The 19,567-nt window shown below is 53.4% G+C and overlaps 6 protein-coding genes across 6 annotated transcripts; 4 read left to right on the top strand and 2 right to left on the bottom strand.

The window, feature by feature from the left end:
• Positions 1-1,178: 1,178 nt before the first annotated feature.
• Positions 1,179-3,813, bottom strand: J4E88_005025 (uncharacterized protein; the record flags this gene model as incomplete). Its single annotated transcript, XM_049398667.1, has 3 exons — positions 1,179-3,684; positions 3,734-3,752; positions 3,810-3,813. The coding sequence occupies 3 exons, from the start codon at positions 3,811-3,813 to the stop codon at positions 1,179-1,181; spliced, it is 2,529 nt and encodes an 842-aa protein (XP_049255347.1).
• A 6,272-nt stretch (positions 3,814-10,085) lies between these two features.
• Positions 10,086-11,083, top strand: J4E88_005024 (uncharacterized protein; the record flags this gene model as incomplete). The annotated part of the gene is made up of 2 exons (XM_049398666.1): positions 10,086-10,444; positions 10,507-11,083. 2 exons carry the CDS (start codon positions 10,086-10,088, stop codon positions 11,081-11,083), a joined length of 936 nt encoding a protein of 311 aa, XP_049255346.1.
• Positions 11,084-11,556: 473 nt separating this feature from the next.
• On the top strand, positions 11,557-12,615 carry J4E88_005023 (uncharacterized protein; the record flags this gene model as incomplete). Its single annotated transcript, XM_049398665.1, has 2 exons — positions 11,557-12,429; positions 12,493-12,615. The coding sequence occupies 2 exons, from the start codon at positions 11,557-11,559 to the stop codon at positions 12,613-12,615; spliced, it is 996 nt and encodes a 331-aa protein (XP_049255345.1).
• Positions 12,616-13,165: 550 nt separating this feature from the next.
• On the top strand, positions 13,166-14,259 carry J4E88_005022 (uncharacterized protein; the record flags this gene model as incomplete). The annotated part of the gene is made up of 3 exons (XM_049398664.1): positions 13,166-13,204; positions 13,270-13,968; positions 14,020-14,259. The coding sequence occupies 3 exons, from the start codon at positions 13,166-13,168 to the stop codon at positions 14,257-14,259; spliced, it is 978 nt and encodes a 325-aa protein (XP_049255344.1).
• A 431-nt stretch (positions 14,260-14,690) lies between these two features.
• On the top strand, positions 14,691-15,611 carry J4E88_005021 (uncharacterized protein; the record flags this gene model as incomplete). The annotated part of the gene is made up of 3 exons (XM_049398663.1): positions 14,691-14,703; positions 15,036-15,215; positions 15,340-15,611. The coding sequence occupies 3 exons, from the start codon at positions 14,691-14,693 to the stop codon at positions 15,609-15,611; spliced, it is 465 nt and encodes a 154-aa protein (XP_049255343.1).
• A 654-nt stretch (positions 15,612-16,265) lies between these two features.
• Positions 16,266-19,546, bottom strand: J4E88_005020 (uncharacterized protein; the record flags this gene model as incomplete). Its single annotated transcript, XM_049398662.1, has 3 exons — positions 16,266-16,465; positions 16,569-16,821; positions 16,865-19,546. The coding sequence occupies 3 exons, from the start codon at positions 19,544-19,546 to the stop codon at positions 16,266-16,268; spliced, it is 3,135 nt and encodes a 1,044-aa protein (XP_049255342.1).
• Positions 19,547-19,567: the final 21 nt, after the last annotated feature.

Raw genomic sequence — 19,567 nt, 5'->3', positions numbered from 1 at the left:
TCCACAAGTATGCTCTCAACTGGACTTCTGAATCGCTCACCTGGATTGTTGATGACAAACCTACCCGCACACTGAACTTTGCCGATGCCAACGGCGGCAAGAACTACCCTCAGACCCCCTGCAATGTTCGTCTCGGAAACTGGCCAGGCGGTGACTCCAAGGATGAAGGCACTCGCCAGTGGGCCGGAGGCAATGTCACCTACGACGATGCGCCCTTCACCATGACCGTCAAGAGCATCAAGGTCATCAACTACTCGCCCGGCAAAGAGTATGAGTGGACCGACAAGACTGGCGACTTCAAGTCCATCAAGGTTATCGATGCCGGTAACACAGAGGGTGCCCCCGTGAACAGCGTAGCCATCGAGGACTCCGCTGCCGCAACCGGAGCTCCGATCGAGTCCGGCATCGACGCCCCAGCCGCCACAGGCGGTTCTGACAGCGGTTCCGACTCAAAGCCCTCCGGTGCATCCACCACCTGCACGGAGAGCGACGCAGCAAAGCCCACACCTCCCGCTGTCCCAGCCGGCGGCAACGGCGGATCCGGCTTCAACTACCCCACCGGCGGCGCCGCTGTCCCTCAAGAGTCAGGCAGCCCTGACTCTCCCACTGGCAGCGACAGCGAAGATGAGCCTTGCGAGTGCGGTACTGCTACCGTCACCGTCACTGGCGCTCCCCCAGCCATCACCAACGCACCACCCGCCACCTTCACGACCGAGTACCCTGCCGTGCCCATCTCCAGTCTGATCACTTCCGCGGTAACTTCATCGCCTCCCTACCCCACCGAGTCTGGTCTGGAGATCGACACGAGGTCCGCACCTGGTGTCGTTGTGCCATCAATTGCGCCTACTGGTGCGCTGCCCCAGCCCTCTGGCAACGCTACCTTCTCTGCTCCACCATCGCAGTTCACTGGTGCAGCGAGCCATGTCAAGGCCGGTGGTCTTGTTGGTGCTGTTATGGGTGCTGTCTTGCTTGCTTTCTAGATCGCTTGACGGAGTACTGATGATATCGGAAAATATATGCAAGGGGAAATTACGTTGGTTGTAAATATTATTTCAGTGGTAGAGCGTTCGATACGCATACTACATTTTTGACGACAAAGACATGTTTTGATCAAATTCTTTGTTCTGTTCCATGTGCTTGCCTGGGCGAAATCTCTACAGATTGTACTGAGTGAGATACTACCGATAAGGCTTGTCCTTCCTAGCTGGCTTCCCATCCATAAGTCCAATCCTCCCTACATCATCATCAGGATCCATGTCAGCAATGAACCCCGGAATCTCATGCAGAGCCTCGCACTCTTCAATATCAGCAATCGTAGAATACCGTTGGAGCCTCGTCCGGTACGTCTGCTGCAACTCGGCCCCTAGCCTGAAGACTGTATGCCCGTCCAGAATAGCGCTCCATCGTCGCCTGAAGCCATAGACAAGGCAGAGGCCTGAGCTGATCAAAGCCCATAGTCCGAATAAAGCCACAGGAACAGCGGCTGGCATGACGCCCGGTTCAATTACGGTGCCAGCGACAAAAGTTGTGAGGTTGGGGACGTGTGACTTGAGGCGTGTTCCGTTGACGCCTATGAAATCCCGACCGTCATTGTACATGAGCTTGATGGCGTAGGTGGAGTAAGCTTGTAGAAGGACTTGTCGAAGTTGGTCAGCTTGTAGATACTCCAGCTGAGCGTTAGATCTCATATTGCCAAAATGAACACCTCCAATATCGTTTGTAGATGCGGCAAGCGGTGACGGCAGGCCGATCGAGTCAAATAGCCACCTCAGCCAACTACCGTCTTTGATGTTGAGTGTACACACAAGTGTCTCTGCGCCAAAACGTTTCGCACAAGCGTCCTTTCGAGCAGGCACCGGGGTGTCACTCCGTTGGAAGTCGGAGTAAGTAGAGCGCACGCCGTTGATGTTTGCTGAGCCTACACTGCTGCTTGACGTACAGGATGCACCAATTGCTTTGAGCTTCTCGTTATCAACATTGACATACTCACCAGTCAGCGACTCGATAGTACGGACGATGGTGCTGTTCTGAGAACCTGGTAAGGCGTAAAGTGTCTGCCACAACAGGACCTCAAAAGTCCTCTTGTGTTCGATTCCGGGATACGGTTTTGAAGGATCTTCTTGCAGGTTATGATAGCAGTAAGACGTTGACGGGTTCTCCATCTCATCAAGCCAGCCGCAGGGCGGTTCTTCGTTCGAACCTGTTTGTGGCGACAAGGATTGATACGCAGTCTCTATGACTGCACCCATTTTCATTGTCGACTTCGTTGGGTTGGAATCGACTCGTGACTCTTTCATTACCTCCACCAAGGTGTTGTTGTCATGGAGACGATATGACATGTAGGTAATGTGTTTATCATGATCGAAAATGAAGCATTTTGTGCAGTTTGAACTAGGAATTGTGCTCTGTACGAGAGCCGGAGTGGACGTAGGAGCTGAAGCAAGGCTTTCGGTGGGGCCTAACGAGAAGGCTGCTGTCGTGAATTCGTCGATGGGAGGATTTTCAACCGTTCTGCGTTCAATTCCTATTCGTCCGAAATCTGAAACGATCGATTTACTTCTCCAGACATCTGTTGAAGATCGACGGTCTTTTAAGAGAACGAAGTCAGGCAATCTGTCTACAATCTTGCAGTCGTAATGTAGTAACAAGCCCCAGGCTCTGCCCTCAAAAGGAGCCTCACCTTGAGCGGTCAAAAAGATTTCTTCGACGCCCTCAATACTTGGCAGTATCACCGGAACACTCTTCAGAAACTCGTTCTTCTTCCGATCAAAGTTTTCAGGTGTATAGACAGCACCATGTCCAAACACACGTGCGCCGTTGTGGAATCCTCTGGACGGCATACGGGCCTCAGGGCTGGTGTTGAAGGTCGATTGAACAAATCCGGTTACGTTCACTCCTTGCCCTGACTTACCACGAAGGAAGCCACTAGTCATCTCAAGGCAGAGACCTGATATGGGCCAAGCCACGAAGACAACCACGCTTGGAAGTGCCAGAACAAACCACAAACGAGAAGGAAGCTTGCTATGTTGGTTTCGCGCCCTGCGTATTTGCACAACCCATTTGATTGCCTTCATCCAGCCACCGGGACCAGACCTTGTATTGTCAGCATGTAGCATAAGACGCATGGCATCTTCAACTTTCCAGGTTTGTTCCATGAGCATGCCAGCTTCAGCACCAGCCAGTCCGTAAAGACTTAAGCTCAGTCCGATCACTCCCGCGACGAACCAACTGTAAAAGACCCATTTGGCACCCGGTGGTCCGAAGGCCACTATTGAGTCGGGGTGGAGTGGGGCGAGGTAGATGCGCCAGACGGTGATGAGATAAGATACTACGATTATCGGCCCAAGGATGCCGACTATCGTGCGGAAGTAGAAGCGGCGAAGAGGCTGACCGAATGAACCGAGGCCCGCTTCTGGCGAGGTATTGGAGTCCGCACCATCGATATGCTCTGAGGTGAGACTGGCTGTGTGGTTTTGCAACTGGATTTCGGACGGGTGATCAGACGCAGTCGCACCCAAGTTCTGTGGGTACGAATTGATGCTCGCATACTGCTGGTATGAGTTGAAATTGCCATTCTGTTGACATTGGGTGCTATCAACGTCCTGCTGGTGATCGTATTCGGAGGTGAATCCGTGCTCAGAGAGAAGGCTGATTGAGGAGACCTCCGTGGCGAGCCCATGCGGTCTGCCATTGTCAGTCGCAAAGCCAAGCCTTGTCGCAGAATATGACTTACCGGTACTCCGAATCATATCCTTCTATCTCCCAAGTGCTGGCTCCAGGCATACCGAGTGACTTGTAACGTTGAGAACTCATGTCGGCCGGACGGCGAAGATGAGACGCAAACTTTCGCAGTAAGGCAGGAAGTGGTAGAAGGCTGGAGAGCGAGCCATCTTGAATATAAGCTGCACTGCTACCCGTTTCTTTGGCATGGCAGTTTCAGCCTTGTGATGTTGCACAAGGCTGTGGTCGAGGTGTGGGGGCGAGAGGGCGAGATTGAAGTCCAGCCTTGCACCTTCTGCATTGGCAACCAGCCGTTCAGGGTCCACATGATAACAACGATTGCTTAGTATTGGCAGGCGCCATGAAAATCATAGCTCGGTACTGCGCCATCACTCTTGTAACTACATGGAGACTGCGTCTTGTAATTCCGGTGAGAATTGGTGCAACCAACTGGCCAATCGCGTATAGAGTATGTGCACAGTAAAAGACAAGACCGCGCCTTCCCAAATGCGCCTTCCCAAGCACCTTCCTCGATGACGAAGCTGACCTTCCCTCACCACTGCCACCCGTCGTTGAAGTTTACTCCTATGAAACGTCCAACCACCACTCCCACGTATTTCAGACATCTCGAACCGTAACCCTGAGATTAGGACCAATCTCCCGCCTCACAACATAAAACCCACTGTCTTCCCTCCTTTCCGTGGTGTACTGATGTTGTTTATTCCTCTGCCACCACTTCCTCTTAGCAGCTCGTGAGCACTTCGCCCTGATACATCCGATCCATTTGGAGCATTTGCAAAGCGAAAGTTTGTACCATGCACACTTCCCGCCACTTCCAGTCCCCTCCGCTCCTACTTGTGTAGCATTCTTTTTATCACTGGCAACACCCTCTGCTGCGGGCACACCTCGTGGGTGCAGAGCTGGCGGCTGCCGCTTCGTTCGTCTATCTCTCTGGCCCCACTTTGTCCGCCGTTGAACTCCTTCGAGCAAGGACCCAGGGACGAGGTATGATGATGGATCGGGAGGGTAGGGGTTGACGAGACCGTAGGGTGTGCTGAAGGGTGTGGGTGTGGTGGGTTGAAGGTAAGAAAATTTAGTTTCGGAGCGGAGTTCTGGCGTTGGTGCGACGGTGCAGTGGCTTCGTGTACGTCTGAGGTCGGGTGAAGAGTTTGATGCTGGATCATGTTTTACAGGCGCTCTGTGGTATGGATTGGGATAGTCTGTGGGGCTGGGACGGTGGTGGAGGTTTGTGGGGGAAGATCCCGCTTCATGCTTGACTTTGCTCGCTCCCGTCGGGATGTAGTATCCCCTTTCTGGTTCCTCTTCTATCTTGACTTTTGAGGCTGGATGTGACGCATCAAAGTCACGGAAAGTCTCGACAGCGAACCTCTTGTAGCTCGAGCTAACCGACGGACCTGAAGTTTGGCTGCGAAGTGACAGTACGTCTCTATGTACCAAAGAAACATCGCTCTCCTTCTTGACTACTGTAGACCGGTAGAACTGTTCAGCCAAGGGGGTCGGTACACGGAGTGGCGATTTGGACCATGCTGTTGTGAAGGATGGGTAATGTGGTGGTGTTTCGATATCGGCTTTATCTTCGACCTTGACGTGAACTGTATGATGACGGGAGGAAGGCCCTCCGGGCTTGACTACTTTAGCTTCTTCCCTGTAGTCTCGACGTCGGGATGCTGGCGAGGTTGGGTATACCGTGTTATCAGGACTCTCGGGCTCAACTTTTACTCGTGCGCGAGTCTCTTGCTTCCTTCCCACTACTGCTATAGTGCTTTCAGTTCCAAGCGCGCTGAACCGCCCAGGTATTTGTATGATTTCGGGAGTCCTTGGAGGCACAACATTTCTGCTTTGTGTTCGAAGATCTCGTGCTGAAGAGTTTCGCCTGGATTCGGTGACCTTGGGGACCATTGTATGCCAAGGCTATCTTGCTTGATCTGGTTTCGATAGTATAGTAGATGATTGCGACGAAAAAGTCGTTCCTTGTCCTAGCAATCTTCGACAATGTTGCTGAATAATTGAATGCAGGTGGGCGTGCAAGACAGTTTTCAGGCAATCGCAGTGCTTGGTGAGTGAGTAAAGATAGAGCCCGGTGATGTACCATCGGTTGCCGACGATAGGACAACGTAATCGGGGAGGGGCCTTGACGCGGTAGATGCTGTGAGATCTGCAGGGCAATTACGAATTTCGCTGTTCGTCTACTCAGTGTGGCATGTCATGTGTGGGTGTACCCAGGAAAAAGGGTCCTGGGTGGAGCCATGGGCCCAAGATTCAATCGACCACCTGTTCTTCGCGGATGAAGACGCGTAAGCTGTTCTGGTAATGTTTTGATGTAAGTATGCCCAAATGGAAATGTAATGAAGACGTCGGACCAGCGCAAAAAAGACGATTTTGACGGAGTTATGGCATTGTCTGTCGAATGTGAGATCGAAAAACCTGCGTCAGCTGACCACCCATTGACACTGACACTGGCTCAAATGCGCCTCTTCCCGTTGCTCTCGATGCCTAATACGTCCCATACGTTGCGATGTGGAAACTGGAACATTACCCCTGGAATTGTCCAAACGCAACATCACCTCCTCCGAAAGTGGAGCAAGGGTACCGTCCGATTTCATAGTCATTTTCGAACAGTAAGGGGTCTTTCCATCTGGCGTCCACTTTTCGACCAACCTAACGGCGTAGGGGAAATTTGGCAGCGTAGTGGAATTATCCACATCGACCGTGCCTGATGCAGTATTGGTAGCGCTGGCAGTTGTAGCTCTGGTAGGGTAGATGTAACCCTCAACAGTGGTCTCATTGAAGATACACTGCCACAGACTATCCCCAGGTTGGAATAGAGTGTTCGAAGTCGCAGGATGCAGCAGTAGCTCTCTAGCCAGAGATAGCTCATCCTCACTGAGCAATACAATCTTGTCGTAGGTAGTGCGGAAGCGATAGGCAAAATCGTTTTCGTGCTCAGCATTGTTAATTGCTACAAGCTCCAAAGGTGGAATGTTCGGTATGCGTTCGCCATGGCGGATGGTGTCGTTGCTGCGCGGTGGTCCCACTGCGACCATGATTGCGCTGTCATTGCCCGCCAGAGCTGGAAGTATACTTAGTTGAAAGGTTGAGTTAGATGCACATTGCCACGCATTGGTCTGATCCTTGCTTGCCAGGCATGCCATACTCTGCTGCTGCGGAAGTTCAACAGGTAACGCAAAGATTCCACGTTGGAGGTTGTTGGTGATGTTGGTACTTGGAGGGCCATTGCTAGCAACGTGTGCTGTCGCATCATCATCGCTGTAGATTCTATGTTAATGGCATCCTTATTTTTGGCTTCGTACATCTTACCTGGTTGAGGATCGATCTTTGACAGCCAGAAGACTCAGCCCAATCGTAAGGAGCATCAGAAATTGTAAACTCAGCAAAGCTAAAATACGTTGCCGCGTGGACATTCGCTGCCATATGCATCTTGGAAGGCTAGGCAGAGGTTTGTTGAAATTATGGACTTCCTCCCACGACGGCACGAAGACTTCTTTCTCTTCTTGATCTGGACTGAGTATAGGAGCCGAGAGAACATTACTCCTTTCGAAAGGGACCGCCTCGATCCCATCCTCGATCTTTCTGATGAGACATGTTCCGGAATGAATTCCAGACGTGTTCGTTGAGTCGGAGCCGCCGTAGTTGGCTGGAAAGGTGGTATATATGCTAGGGAGTGGCTGGATGCTGCTGATGGACCGGTAAGGCAGCCGCATGGGTGCAATCCAAAGTTATTTTTTAACAAATATTAATAAAGAATGTATTCCTGGTGTTGAACCTGGACCGGCCAGGCACGCAGGGCTGCAGGAAGCGAATGAGAGAGTAGAGAGTGAGTAAAAATAATGAGTGCCGCATACCAGAAATAGTCCCACATGAAGGGATATAAACATTTGCTCATGACCTGTTGAGTTCATGAGAAGTATGTGCCGTGCTTGCATATCGCTTTAGCTACGCCGTGCTCATACTACAGCTCGATATCCAATCGAACACCTACCACAACCAGGGTCTGCCTGTATCTCGGCTCGTGTTTGCTATCAGATCAAGGACAGATTGAGTAAGAGGCTGGAAGTGTAATCGTTAGCAGCCTAGAGTATTGGCTCTGCGCTGCCCATATGCGATGGATTGTAGGTAGACTATACGATAGCCGCCCACCATCATGCCGGTCCTCCGAACGGCCGTGGTGCCTGGGAAGCCAAAGCGCGGACCGGACCGAATGCGAACAGCTGTTGCGAAGAATGGGATCAGGAAACGCGGTTTGACTTGTGCGCTTGCGCAAGCCGAGGCCACACATATAATTCTCGGCGTAAAGTATTGTTGGCAAGCTGTGCTCGAGACTGAGAGGTTCAAATGCATAAGTCGCGAGTAGAGACCTCCGTGTTGAATCGAACATGGTTGTTGGAGCAAGCAGCGCGAAAGGTTGTACCGTGTGTCAACGCGCGTGTTTGGTGTGTGACGACTAGCCGCCGCCCAGACGTGCCGCAGGTCGCATCACCGGTCGAAGACAGAGCGATCGAGTAGAGCTGTCGGCCTGTATCTCTGCCGTCTCGTTCTTTTACCGCCGAGTGTAGAATTGCAGCACGTGTGAAAGCTCATGCTTGGTCGGCCGCCTAGGTGATGGGTCCAGGGTATTGAGACGCGTCGTGAAAATGTGGGTGGTTGGTTGGGTTAGCTCCACCAGCTCTTCCGAGGCGGGCAGGATCGACCCGAAGCGCGTCAGGAACCCGACCAATACCTTCACAACCATCCAAAGACGCCCCATCGACTGCTGCTTCCTCTTGGTGACGAACAAATCGCGCTTCGGATTGTGCAGTTGCCTTCCCGTTCTCAGAGTGCACCAATATCTACCCCGTTCTACTGTCTGTTCCCCGGGTGAACGCAGAGGCCACCAAGTTTCGCAAATATTGACATGTTTCGAAACAAGAAACAGTGCACCAGCGCCATCTCACCATTGTTTCGAAGACAGGCAATCGTCAGGATTTTATGCTGAATTGCGCATATTTCCTACTTCGATAGAGCTGACCAACATGGCTCCCCTGGCGTCATCCGCTCTGTCTCCAAACGTGCCAAGCTGAACGAGTAGGAGACTGAGCATCAAGATGCCGACATGCTTGCTGATGATCCCATGTTCTCTGCTAATATTAGACATCTGAGAGAGGTAGCGTGCCTGAAGTGGTTCAAGGCTGCGACAACTAAGCTGCAAAGGTGCTGAGCTCATCCACCCAGCCCGAATGTGTGCCACGATGACGGGAGGAAAAACTCAGCCCCAGATCTGAAGCGTATAATACTTGAGCATGAACCGTTGAGAAGTGCTTTTTCGTCCCTCTCCTCGTATTATACCCACTCCTACGCTCGGTCAATATGGAATTATTACAACCTTCTCCCCGCACAGCGCCCGCCTCTATGACATTGATGGCAAGACGACAAAAGATAAATTGGTTGCTGTTCGCATCGAGCGCTTTACTTTGTGCTCTATCCATCACCGTATTCGGATTGATCAGTTCTGTGGTGGCTTGGATACATGACCAGAAGCATCAGGTGCAAGTTTATCATGTGAACTGGCCTGGAAATCCGACCCAAATCAATGTCGAACCCAAGAATGTGTGGACGGACCAAGGGCACGAGAGCAACGGCGCAGCAGTATATGGATTCTTCTTGGGCATTCTCGGCATGTGGACAGCATGGAGGATGAGGAAGACTGGACAGGTACGGTAACAATGTTCACGATGTTCTGAACAGGGTACTAAAATTGTGAATAGGGTCGAAAAAGTCTTAGCGCCCTTGCTATCCTGTCGTTGCTCGGAAGTGTATTCTGTTTGTCGGCTTTCATCTTCGTCTTCGTAGTGACATACCAGACGACAGGCCAGCACATCAAGGAACCTATCGCTTCCAACACAGTCGGAATCAACTACCCATACCTGAGATGGACATCCGAGACGTGGTTCAAGGCCGTGCTAGATCTCCCTTTGGCTGACGGCGCGCAACACACCGAGATCAAGTTTAGGGTCGAATGCATGGTAGCCTGGCGGTGGATATTGCTTCCTCTCTTACTTGTATTTATCACGACCTTTTGCGTCGCAGCGATGACTTGGTCAAGGCGGCGGAGAGACGACGTGCTGGTGCGGACCAGTTCAGGGCATTCTGTGGAGGAGAAGGGATCACGATGAGTGGCATGGCGGTACACATGACATTTAGCGAGTTGGCGAGGCAGCGAACCTCGGCGCGTGACAAAAAATGTCCCCACCAAGCTCCGACTCTCTTCCACCCGCAATACGAACACATACAAACACACGCACCTCTCTTCCCCCTCTCCCTCACCCTCGCCGACGAGAGCTTTCGCTATGGGCTGGCTCATCTACCTCGCCGCCATGCCACCCGCGCTCATCATCGCCATGCGCCTGGTCTCGCTCGTGCTGCCCGCGAAGCCCGCCCAGCTGGTGTCGTACTACGCCTTCGCAATAAGCTCCATGCTCCTCATGCTCTGCTGCGCGCTGTACGGCACCCTCGTGGCTATACCTCTACGTCTCGTGGGCTATGGTGGACTGATCCAGTGGACGGTTGCGCGGGCGTTCAAATGGGTCATGTGGTTGTGCACCGGCGTAACATTCAGAGTGACGGGGAGCATGAAGAAAGAGGGCGGTCTCAGTGGAGAGGACGCCCTCAGAGACCGTCCCGCCATTTTTGTGGGCAACCATCAGACGTGGGTTCACCAGGTCCTCTGGCTAGGCCAACTCTTGACAACGGCGCTGACATTTCTTGCAGCGAACTCGACGTCCTCATGCTCGGCTGCATGTTCCCCAAATACACGTCCGTCACGGCCAAGAAGTCGCTGAAATACGTCCCCCTACTCGGCTGGTTCATGGCCCTCTCCAAGACCGTCTTCATAGACCGCGCAAACCGCACCTCCTCCCGCGCCGCATTCGATACTGCCGCACACACCATGAAGACAACACGCCAGAACGTTTTCATCTTCCCCGAAGGCACGCGCTCCTACGCCTCGAAGCCTGAACTCCTGCCCTTCAAGAAAGGCGCCTTCCATCTCGCCGTACAAGCACAAGTTCCAATCGTGCCCGTCGTCGTTGGCAACTACTACCACGTTCTAGACGTAAAGGGCAAGAGGTTCACGCCAGGCGTGGTGGATGTAACAGTTCTGCCGCCAATACAAACAAAAGGAAAGGGACCAGAGCACGTCGATGAGCTGCTCAAGAAGACAAGAGATGCTATGATGGATGAGCTGATTCGGCTGAGCCACGTCTCAGGCACGGGCAATGGCGAGCCTCTTCCGCGTACTAGTGGGACCGACGGACAGGAGCGCAGTGAGCTGAGGAAACGGAATTAGGACTTCTGGCACATACGGCGTTAGGTGGCGCTTGGTATACATTGATATCCCAAATAAGACAGGTTCGATACTGTCTGGCTGGTTGGCATGTACATAATCGTAGTTTTAGTACAAAGATCATTTACTCAACATTTGTTCAGCCCAATGCAGCACTGCTGTCAAATATGTCATGGCTTTTTCGAGATTAGCAAATGGGCTTGAAATATGGTGTAGAACGACCCAGAATACGAGCTTCCGCGTAGTCTAAGAGGGTTGGAGCTCGGCAAACCTTCCCCGACTACGATAGTGCTCGGTGCTCGTTACCCCACAACTACCCCTCTCGTTACCCAATGAGGCAATCCCGTGCTGGTTAGACGCGTGAATGCTGAACAGCGTGTACCTAGGTCGCATATATAGCCATGTTGACGGCCATGAGAAAGATGTTTTCTCATTATTGACCATTCGAACGAGTTCAAGTGCGTGCTTGAAGCAAGATGGCAGCAAGACAACCAGGTTTAGTCAACGAGACGAATTCTGGAAATGCATTCAGTGTCAAAGGAAAAAGTGCCATAGTCACTGGTGCTGGGTCAGGTATAAACTTCTCTTTTGCAGCCTTACTTCTCAGCCACGGCTGCTCCGTCCTTATAGCCGATCTTTCGCTTCGCCCGGAAGCAGAGCAACTGGTCAAGGAATACGGCATACAAGAGCAAGGGAGACCACGCGCCGTCTTTCTCAAGACCAATGTCACGGATTGGCCGCAGCTGGAGCGCATGTTCGAAGTAGGAATACAGGAATTCGGAAAACTCGACATTGTATGTCCAGGAGCAGGCGTCTACGATCCCCACTGGAGTAACTTCTGGCATCCTCCAGGCGTCGATGGCAGCGAGAGCAGAGACAAGGCGGACGGGGGACGATACGCAACTCTCGATATCAACGTAACACATCCCATTCGCACGACCCAGCTTGCTATATCGCATTTCCTCAATCCACCATCTGGTGTAGATAGAGTGAGTGCGCAGAATCCTAAGAGAGTTCTCATCATCTCTAGTATTGCAGGCCAAAACCCCAACCTCCACGCGCCGATATATACGGCGGCCAAGCACGGGATGAACGGGTTTGTCCGGTCGCTGGGTAGGCTCGAAGCGGAAATGAACATTCGCGTCAATGCCGTCGCTCCGGGCGTCATCAAAACACCACTGTGGACCGAGCATCCGGAGAAATTGGCGTTCGTTGATCAAACCAAGGATGCGTGGGCGACACCTGAAGAAGTGGCAGTCGCCATGTTGAGATGCTTGGAAAAAACCGATCTGGGTGGAGGCACGATCCTTGAGGTGGGCGCGAAACAGACCAGGCTAGTTGAGGCATACGTAAGTATTGATGGAAAACATCCACCCGAGCGTGTGACTGTGTGCTGATGACTGATGATGCAGAACGATCCGGGACCAAGCGGAGCGGGCCATACTGTTAGCAATCTTGAAGAACAATACAAGGAGGTGTACGGATGGCTGAACCAAGACGGATGGGGCAAGACGACTGGCAAAGCAAAGTTGTGATTACCAGTTATCAACATCGAGAAGCCTGGAGTCGGCCTTTTGGCCGAAGCTGCCCTGGATATGTCCGCGGGAATTCACGATGATAAGCTAAGAATAACATGGCGATAGTGTATAGCCGTGGGTTGTTGGTAGAACAAGCTTCCTCAATCGTATGACAGTGCATTACTCTGCTCCGAGTACCGCCACGTGGGATCTGCTCAGGCATCGCGTCCAGCCACGTCCATGCCGAAGCGCGTCTTGATGGATGGGCCGGACGACAGTGCTCCGAGAGCGGCAAAATTTCTGATCGCTAGCGGTTACTCGAAAGGACCCTCACCGCTGACTGAGCTTGACTTCTGCCGCCATTGCCACCGGTGACGCTATTTTTCCATGGAGGGGCCGGAAGGTGAGGGGCGCTACGTATGAAAGGCCCCACCCATGCAGCTGGCCCAACAACACTTTTACATCACATCAGTCGACAACTTTCCTCACCTCTACTACATATCAAGTGCTCTCACAAACACTTGCAACAACCCTTCAATCCCAATTCCATACACATATACCCCTCACAATGCCTAGCTCCCTCGAACAGCTCAAGGCCTCCGGCACCGTGAGTATTCACATGCGCAACACCAAGCGTACGGAAGAATTATAGCTGACCGACTTTCCCTACAGACCGTTGTCGCCGACTCCGGTGACTTCGCTACCATCAAGAAGTACCAGCCCCAGGATGCGACCACCAACCCCTCGCTCATCCTCGCCGCGTCTAAGAAGCCCGAGTACGAGAAGCTGATCGATGCGGCCGTCGCATACGGCAAGAAGAACGGCACCGACCTTGAGAACCAGGTCGACACCACCCTTGACAACCTGCTGGTACAGTTTGGCAAGGAGATCCTCCAGATTGTCCCCGGCAAGGTCTCGACAGAAGTCGATGCGCGCTTCTCCTTCTCCACCGAGGAGTCAGTAGCCAAGGCCCTGCACATCATCGACCTCTACAAGGAGATTGGTATCGATAAGGAGCGTGTTCTCATCAAGCTCGCGTCCACATGGGAGGGAATCAAGGCTGCTGAGATCCTGCAATCCAAGCACGGAATCAACTGCAACCTGACCCTCATGTTCTCTCAGGTCCAGGCCATCGCGGCTGCCGAGGCCGGTGCTTTCCTCATCTCTCCCTTCGTCGGCCGTATTCTTGACTGGTACAAGGCCTCGACCAAGAAGGAGTACTCCAAGGAGGAGGACCCCGGTGTCAAGAGCGTCCAGCAAATCTTCAACTACTACAAGAAGCACGGCTACAAGACCATCGTCATGGGCGCATCTTTCCGCAGCGTCGGTGAGGTCACCGAGCTCGCTGGTTGCGACTACCTGACCATTGCTGTAAGTACTGCCCGCAGGCTCCATCCCTGTACATGTGACTAACGAATACAGCCCAACCTGCTCGAGGAGCTGTACAACTCTCAAGACGACGTCCCCAAGAAGCTCATCGCCGAGGATGCCAGCAAGCTCGACATTGAGAAGAAGACCTACATCAACAACGAGGCCGAGTTCCGCTTCTACTTCAACGAGGACCAGATGGCCGTCGAGAAGCTCCGCGAGGGTATCTCGAAATTCGCCGCTGACGCCGTCACCCTGAAGGACATCCTCCGCAAGAAGATCCAGGCGGCATAGAGTGTATAATCCGATAACGGAGACACACCAAGCATCTGAACACTCTTACGGCTTTCTTCGGTTTTGATATGAGACATGATGGGCTGGCTTCCAATAAATAGATAGTAAAATTGACATCAGATGTAAAACACCATCTTTCCGTCGTCTCTGTGATATGCTGAAACCTTCCACGTCATGAAAGTGTAAGAAAACGATGGAAACCATGTTAAGTGATGGGCCCTCAGGGCTATTAATCATTCGTCGGATCTGGCCCGGCGTTAGAGACCGTTGCGTCACTACAGCCCCGCATTCGGCCGGTGGAGGCGGCTTCAAAGCTCACCTCTAGCCAGCTGTACATCTCCCTCCCATCTCCTCCCCAACAACGCCTCTTTCTGTCACAGATCCCAAAATACACAATTAATACCATCAATACCCATCACATAACCGTTACAATGGTCAAAGCCGGTACGTATGTTTAGAGTAGCTTCATGAGCTTGCCCTTTTGCGGGAAGGTGGGGTCAGCTCCTTGCGTAAGATTGAGCAGATTATTTGCGACGACACGGTACTCAGGTGTATCGTAACGCTCGAAAAGGTCAATTGGACAGCTTTGGGACTCACAAGGAGTACCATGCTGTCAGTTGGTACCTGGGGCTTGTCGTTGGACTTCTCCAATCAGCTCGCCGGCTGCAAGACACCCTGATGGCCTTCCGCTACACTGCACGCGCATCAACGCGCTACAGAAGCTTGGTACAGCTTGAAGCTCAGAGAGAACGGATGTGCTAACGCAAACGCTATAGTCGCCGTCCTCCGTGGAGACTCGAACGTCAAGGGAACCGTCACCTTTGAGCAGGCCGACGAGTCCGCCCCTACTACCATCTCATGGAACATCACTGGACACGACGCCAACGCTGAGCGTGGCATGCACGTTCACGCTTTCGGCGACAACACAAACGGTTGCACGTCTGCTGGTCCTCACTGTGAGTACATACCTACACCTACACCTATACCTACACCCCAACGACCCTGCACCGGATACGCAGGAACACCCACCCTGCAGATCTAGCCGCCGAGATGCATATCCATACTAACACCACCGTCCAGTCAACCCCCACAACAAGACGCACGGCGCGCCCGAAGACGACGAGCGCCACGTCGGTGACTTGGGTAACTTCAAGACCGATGGCCAGGGCAACGCTCAGGGCAGCACCACGGACAAGCTGATCAAGTTGATTGGCGCCGAGAGCGTCGTTGGCCGCACCATTGTCGTTCACGCTGGAACTGACGACCTCGGCAAGGGTGGACACGAGGAGTCAAAGAAGACTGGTAACGCTGGTCCTCGTCCTGCTTGCGGTGTTATTGGCATCTCCAACTAGAATGTTATGTGTTAAGAACGTAAACGATGGGGAAGGATTAGGGTAGCTTGACGAGAATCAATTGCTGTACCCTATTCCTCATTCAAGTGCATCATGCAAATGTGGCTATGGTGTTTTGACGGAAGGCTTATGCATTGGTGTGATTATGCAGATTTGACAGAAGAAATTTGCATTCGTGTTGCCTACGTAGACTAAGTCACTACCACGACCACCGCCCCAACCATATCCGCGCAGCTGCCACCCACCCGCTCTTCCGCCGAGATGACCGAATCTCAATTGTCCGAGCGCAGCAGCTGGCAGCAATACGTACCAGGTCAGGTTGCTAGTGGACGGGCTAGAGTGTGTCCTAGTCCCCCATGTTGCATCCAATAAAAATAGATGGTGGATCTAGATGGTGGATCGAAGAAACGAAGACCCGAGCCGTGAACTCCACGCCAATGCAGAGAAAGGGTATCGATGCTTACAGTCGAGAGATAGAGAGTTGTTGATACGCCCCCAATGTCGCAACTTTTTTACCGATGAAGGGTACGCAAAGAGAAGCGGGCTGCTGAGTGGATGTGATCAAGGTCAGTAGCAATGGAGGGAATGATGAATGAGAAGCCACCCCGCCTCCTTTAGGTGCGGGCCTAGAACGGAGAGGGAAGCTAAGAAGGATTACAAGTTGACAACACGAGTATCGTCGTTGAGGAACTGACGGCGATATCTCGCTATCTCCACAGCGATGCCGTTGGGGTCTTTGATGTTCTTTTGACGAAGTTCCTTGAGCACGCCGCGGAGACCGTCGTTCCAGCGCTGCTTTTCCTCGGAGGTCTTGCCTGGGTTCGCTGTGCCGAGCTGGACGAGCAGTTTGTCACCTATATGATTACAAGTCAGTTTCCGCGCAGAGGTATAGCCGTCATAAATGAAATGAAAACAAGACACAACGGAATTAAGACAAAAACGCCTCTCCCAACGCACCAGTAATAGCAACTTCCCTAAAGTGCTGATCGGGACATTCAGGGTCGTTGCATGCGCCGCCAGCTAGTTCGTACTGGCACAGCGGCTTCTCTGGGTTGATCTGGTGACTAAAAGTCAGGGACAGGAAGCCACCATTTATATCTTGAGCATAGTTGGGATGATAGCGATAGGACTTGAACATTCGCAGCGGGCTTTCGTACGGAGTAAACCTGGCTGGCTCGGGTTCTTCGTCCTGTTCGGACACCTCAGGCACCTGGTCTGCATTAGCTAGGCCTCCGGTATGGTGGTTAACGTACAGGTCCGCCAGTGGCCGCCGAAGACGTGACCTCTGGTTGTAGCTCGGGCGCTAGATCATCAGCGATTCCAGCGTCTTGATGTAACGGGTTGTACGCTGAGATGGACTTCCCCATTTCCGGCTCTGGGGTAGACTCGTCGTCGGATTCACTATCGTCAGAGCTTTCATCAGATGATGTAGCAATGTCCATAGCGCCATCTCCCGCCTCAGCTTGAGCCGTGGGCTCATACTGATCTGCGGTGGATTCTTCGCCAACCTGAACATCCGGCATGTCTTCTTCGACGTCGGGTGGCTCGTAGGCTTCTTCTTCTTGCGGGGAGGCTTGCGAACTTTCGAGCGAATACTCGGGTTTGGTCTGCACCTCTACCTCTTCTTCCACGGGTACTTCGGGAATAACGACAGATTCTTCTGGCTCGTATTCCGGCTCGTACTCTTCCTCTTCTTCCTCGTCTTCGTCACCTTCGGAGACAGACATGTCGACTTCTCCTTCTTCTGACGGCGAGGGGGCAGTGATAGGTTGCTGGACCTCTTGGTCCACAGCAGCACTGGCGTTGGCCTTAGCTACGTCGATCGCGTTTTGTACGCTCGCATCAGTATTCGATGAATCACTTTGCGTGTTTTCAATCTGGTCTTGTTGAGCTGTCGAGACAAAGGCTGGCGCCGAAGGATTCAGGGTCCTGGTGCCATTGGTAGGTGAATCCAGTGGGCTAAAATGTATGTGTGATGCTGCTGGGTTGAGGGCGCCTTCTGCAGGCATGACCTGTTCTGGCAACTCAGGGGGCTCATAACTCTCCTGCTCGGGTTGAACTGTATCCTGTCCAAGTCCAGGAAGTGCCATTGGTACTGAAGTATGTTGGTTTGAAGCCGGAAGTGAAACCGGTGAGGTATCCTTGACTGCGGGCTGCGATACAGGTTGCGTTTGGTTAGATGGGGAATTCGAGTCCGAAGACCGCTCGCCTTCGATTTCATCTTTCTTGGCCCGTAATTGCGCGTGAGACATGCCCTCCGTGTCGACACCCAGATCTTCCAGCTCCTTGGTCAGCTGCTCCTTGTCCCTTGCAATCCTCTCATTCTGCGCCGTTAGCTGCTCCAATTCCTTGGTCAGCTGAGCCATCCTACTCGCGTTGCTTGCAATCTCGGCATCCAGGGTAGGCAGCTTGGACTGGATCTCCGCCCGGCGAAGACGATTTGTGTCTTTTGAATGTGATGGGAATGATACGAACTGGGTCGTGGATGTGGGAAGCGAAGCTGGAGTGGAGGCTTGGAGAGATGGCACTGGCGTCGACGTCTTTTGGCTCGTGGACGGTGATGACGCGGCGCTGGCTGCTGCTGCCAACCTATCCCGCTCTCGCTTTTCAGCGAGCTTCTTCTTGAGTGTCTCGCGCATGGCCACCAACTGCTTCTCTTTGTCCACTAGCTCCTTCTCGCGCGCGACTGTGTTGGGTGTTTCTGCGCCTGAGGTACCGACAGCAGCGGCTGATGGGGTTGCTGGCATCGCGCCGGAGTGGAAGTTGGGAAGGGTGCCAGGAGCCTGACGTGAATGCTGACTTGCCTGAGGAGCGGGCTGATCGTCGTCAATGTCCATGTCGCTGCCGTTGGACTCGTCTTCGCTGACATCTATTATCATCGAATCATCTTCCTGGTCAGCATGCGGAGACTGGCCCAGCGGCCGTGTGTGAGGAGTAGAAGAATTTGGTAGAGATGCTGGCTGAGGTGCGGCCGGAGCAGGTGTATTCGATGTTGAAGACGCGCCCATGAAAAGACCTGGAATGGCAGAGAAGGATGGGGTATAGGCGGCGCTCGTGGGGGTATGCGAGCCAGGCGTGACTGGCGGCTTCTGCCTCGCCTTGATGGCTTCCAAGCGCTGCTTAATCAACTCGGTATTGCGCGCTCTCTGTTCGTCTGTCACAGGCGGCTTAGCAGCCGGCGGGGTCGCGGGCTGGGGCGTTTTGGTGACTGGCGCAGGCGTAGTGGGTTTGGCGGCGGCGGCCTGTTTCGCAGCCTTTGCGGCCTGAAGACGTGCTATGTAATCTTGACGATGGCCCGGGGTGCTTGGCGACGCGACAGACTTGGGCGCATCTTGCGCGACGGGAGTCACTGGCTGGACGGCGGGCGCCTTGGAGACGGCATCGTTGGCCTTGGGTGGCAGGATGGGCGCAGGCTCCGACGGCAGGTTTGCGCTCTGGTACAGGCCCCTCAGCAGCTCGGGGTCTAGCTGCTCATTGGCGAGGGCTTTGTAGGAGACGTTGTTGCTGTGCAGAAGCTTGATGAACTGCTTGGCCGCGTCGCGATCCTGCTGTAGCTTGTCCATGAGCGACGGCGAACTGTCGCCCTCACTCAGCTCGCCATCTTCGCGGTCGCTATCCGTGACTTCCTGTACGCGCTCGGGCAGTGGAGGCTGGGGAGGCAGCGACGGTGGGGGGAAGGCCATGTTGGGAAAGGGCGGCGGCGGCGGGAGGTTTGGGGCACCTGGAGGGAAGGAGCCACTCTGGAAGAGCGCCCAAAGATTGGCATCGGGCGGAGGAAAGGCAGGGAACGGGGGCTGCTGGCCGTTCTGCGCATACGGGGCGAGGTTGATGCCCGGGATGCCCGGCAGCTGCTGCATGGGCGGGGGATGCGCGTAGTTGTTTGCCATGACGCGCGGTGATGGAGGAGCGTGGGCAGTTCGTGAGATATTGTGCATCGCGACAGTATCGAGAAGTGT

Source organism: Alternaria novae-zelandiae (genome assembly GCF_023758075.1).
Source record: "Alternaria novae-zelandiae strain BMP 2774 chromosome Unknown scaffold_9, whole genome shotgun sequence".
NCBI lineage: Eukaryota > Fungi > Ascomycota > Dothideomycetes > Pleosporales > Pleosporaceae > Alternaria > Alternaria novae-zelandiae.
The sequence above is the reverse complement of the archived record's forward strand: the minus strand, read 5'-3'. Positions and strand labels throughout refer to the sequence as shown.